This window comes from Mus pahari, chromosome 4, assembly GCF_900095145.1.
Source record: "Mus pahari chromosome 4, PAHARI_EIJ_v1.1, whole genome shotgun sequence".
In the NCBI taxonomy this organism is placed as follows: Eukaryota; Metazoa; Chordata; class Mammalia; order Rodentia; family Muridae; genus Mus; species Mus pahari.
In genome coordinates, this window is record NC_034593.1 from 77,852,362 (window position 1) to 77,854,059 (window position 1,698).

At 47.2% G+C, this 1,698-nt stretch overlaps 1 protein-coding gene across 1 annotated transcript in view; it reads right to left on the bottom strand.

Annotated features, from left to right (window-relative positions):
* Positions 1–549: 549 nt before the first annotated feature.
* Positions 550–1,698, bottom strand: part of LOC110320818 (striatin-like) — an 18,023-nt gene continuing 16,874 nt past the window's right edge. The window contains 2 exon segments of the mRNA XM_021196930.1: positions 550–1,548; positions 1,551–1,693. Of these exon segments, the coding sequence (XP_021052589.1) occupies positions 550–1,548; positions 1,551–1,693 (1,142 nt within the window).

A 1,698-nucleotide genomic window follows, 5' to 3' on the forward strand; every position in this document is an offset into this window, starting at 1 on the left:
TTTTGTCATAAATGCTTTATGAGAGCAGCTAAAAGGACAGCTGGGGAAGGAACTCACTTGAACACTGACTGGTTGTTTTGCACACTGGGGTTAGTAGAGCAGATACAGCTGTACAACTGACTACCTAGTGTGGTTAGCAGATGTCTCCGGGTGGCAGGAAGTACAGTTAGGTTTCCACTCTACTTGTTCCCGGCCGGGGCTCAACTCTATCCATGACAGCATGCCCTGTTTACTTAAAAAGGGAGAAGCTAAACCTGTTCTGCTCAGGCCTGCCTAGCAAATAACAACAACTTCAGAAACAAAAGTGCCTCTTTGGAGGGAAATCTCAAAGTTTCAGGCTCACAGGTTTGGCTGAGCTTGCAGCAACCTGAACAAATCTTAATTTTAGAAAACGGTATATGAATTGCAAAACTATACTTTAACAGAGTTCTCTGTGCTCCCTCAGCAGAACAAAAGGGCAGGGCGAGTGGATTCTTGCCCTGGTCTTCTGTATCTCTGTTGTGCAGTTGACTTTTATAAAGAACTACAAGGTGAAGCTGATGCGCTACATCATACAAACACCTTAGCCAGGGTATCGACTCCAGCGCTGGCTATATAGCATTTGGAAGGGTGGAATGCTACATCATGAATCGATTCTTCAAATTTTTTCCGATGAGCTGTGAACTCCTGGATACACATCTTACTTTCTAAATTCCACAAGCATATTGAACAGTCATGACTGCCAGACATCAAGTACAGGCCATTCGGGTCAACTGCCAGGCTTGTCACAGCTTCTAGGTGGGCCACCATCGAGTGGATCAGTTTGCCTGTATTGTTGTCGTAGAATTTGATGTGCCTGTCTTCATGAGCAGTGATGCTGATTGGGAGGGTGGGATGACTGATGACTCTGTTTATTTGGCAGGAAGAACTGGATGTTGAATAGACATTAGATTCTAATGTGAGAATTTGCTGCTGTGTTTCCATGTTAAAGATGCTTGTATATCCCTTACTGAACGATGCTACCATATGGCTCGGGTCACTGCTCACCAGATCCACAGAAGCAGGGATTCCCAGTTCTTGGTTATCATTAAAAACACTCAGTGCTGGAGCAACCTCAGTTGTATTCCATAAGCGAAGAGTGCCGTCTGCTGAGCAGGACAGCGAGCGCTGGTGTGCCACACTGTAGGCCAGCCCCCACACCGCGTCCGTGTGACCCAGCAGAGGGCCTCTTAGAACCGAAGGATCTAAGGGGTCGCCGTTGGGGTTGGTTGTGCTCCAGCTCTGGATGAGCCCGTCAGTCCCGCCGCTGTAGCACTGTTAGCCATTGCTACTCATGACCACACACAGCACGGGCCCTTTGTGAGCCCTGAATGTAGAGATAGGCTCCACATCTAGAGAAGTACTCTTTTTGGCTGGGGCTGTTTTCTGTAGATTCCACATTTTCATCGTATGGTCCTCTGATGCTGTTATTAACACAGGCTCGATAGGGTGGAAAGCAAGGTCACGGATGCCATCAAAGTGACTCCTTAATGTAAACTTAGGGTTCCACGTCTTCCTCAAGGCATCTTTTTGTTATTTGCTATATCATAAGCTAGAGAGTCTGCTTCATTGGCCACTGTAAGGCCTGCTAATTCTCCAAGCCCCAGCTCGCTCTCAAGGGCTTCGTCTGCTCCCATGATAAATGACTTCCCAGAAGAAGGAGGAAATGTCAGTGCTTCC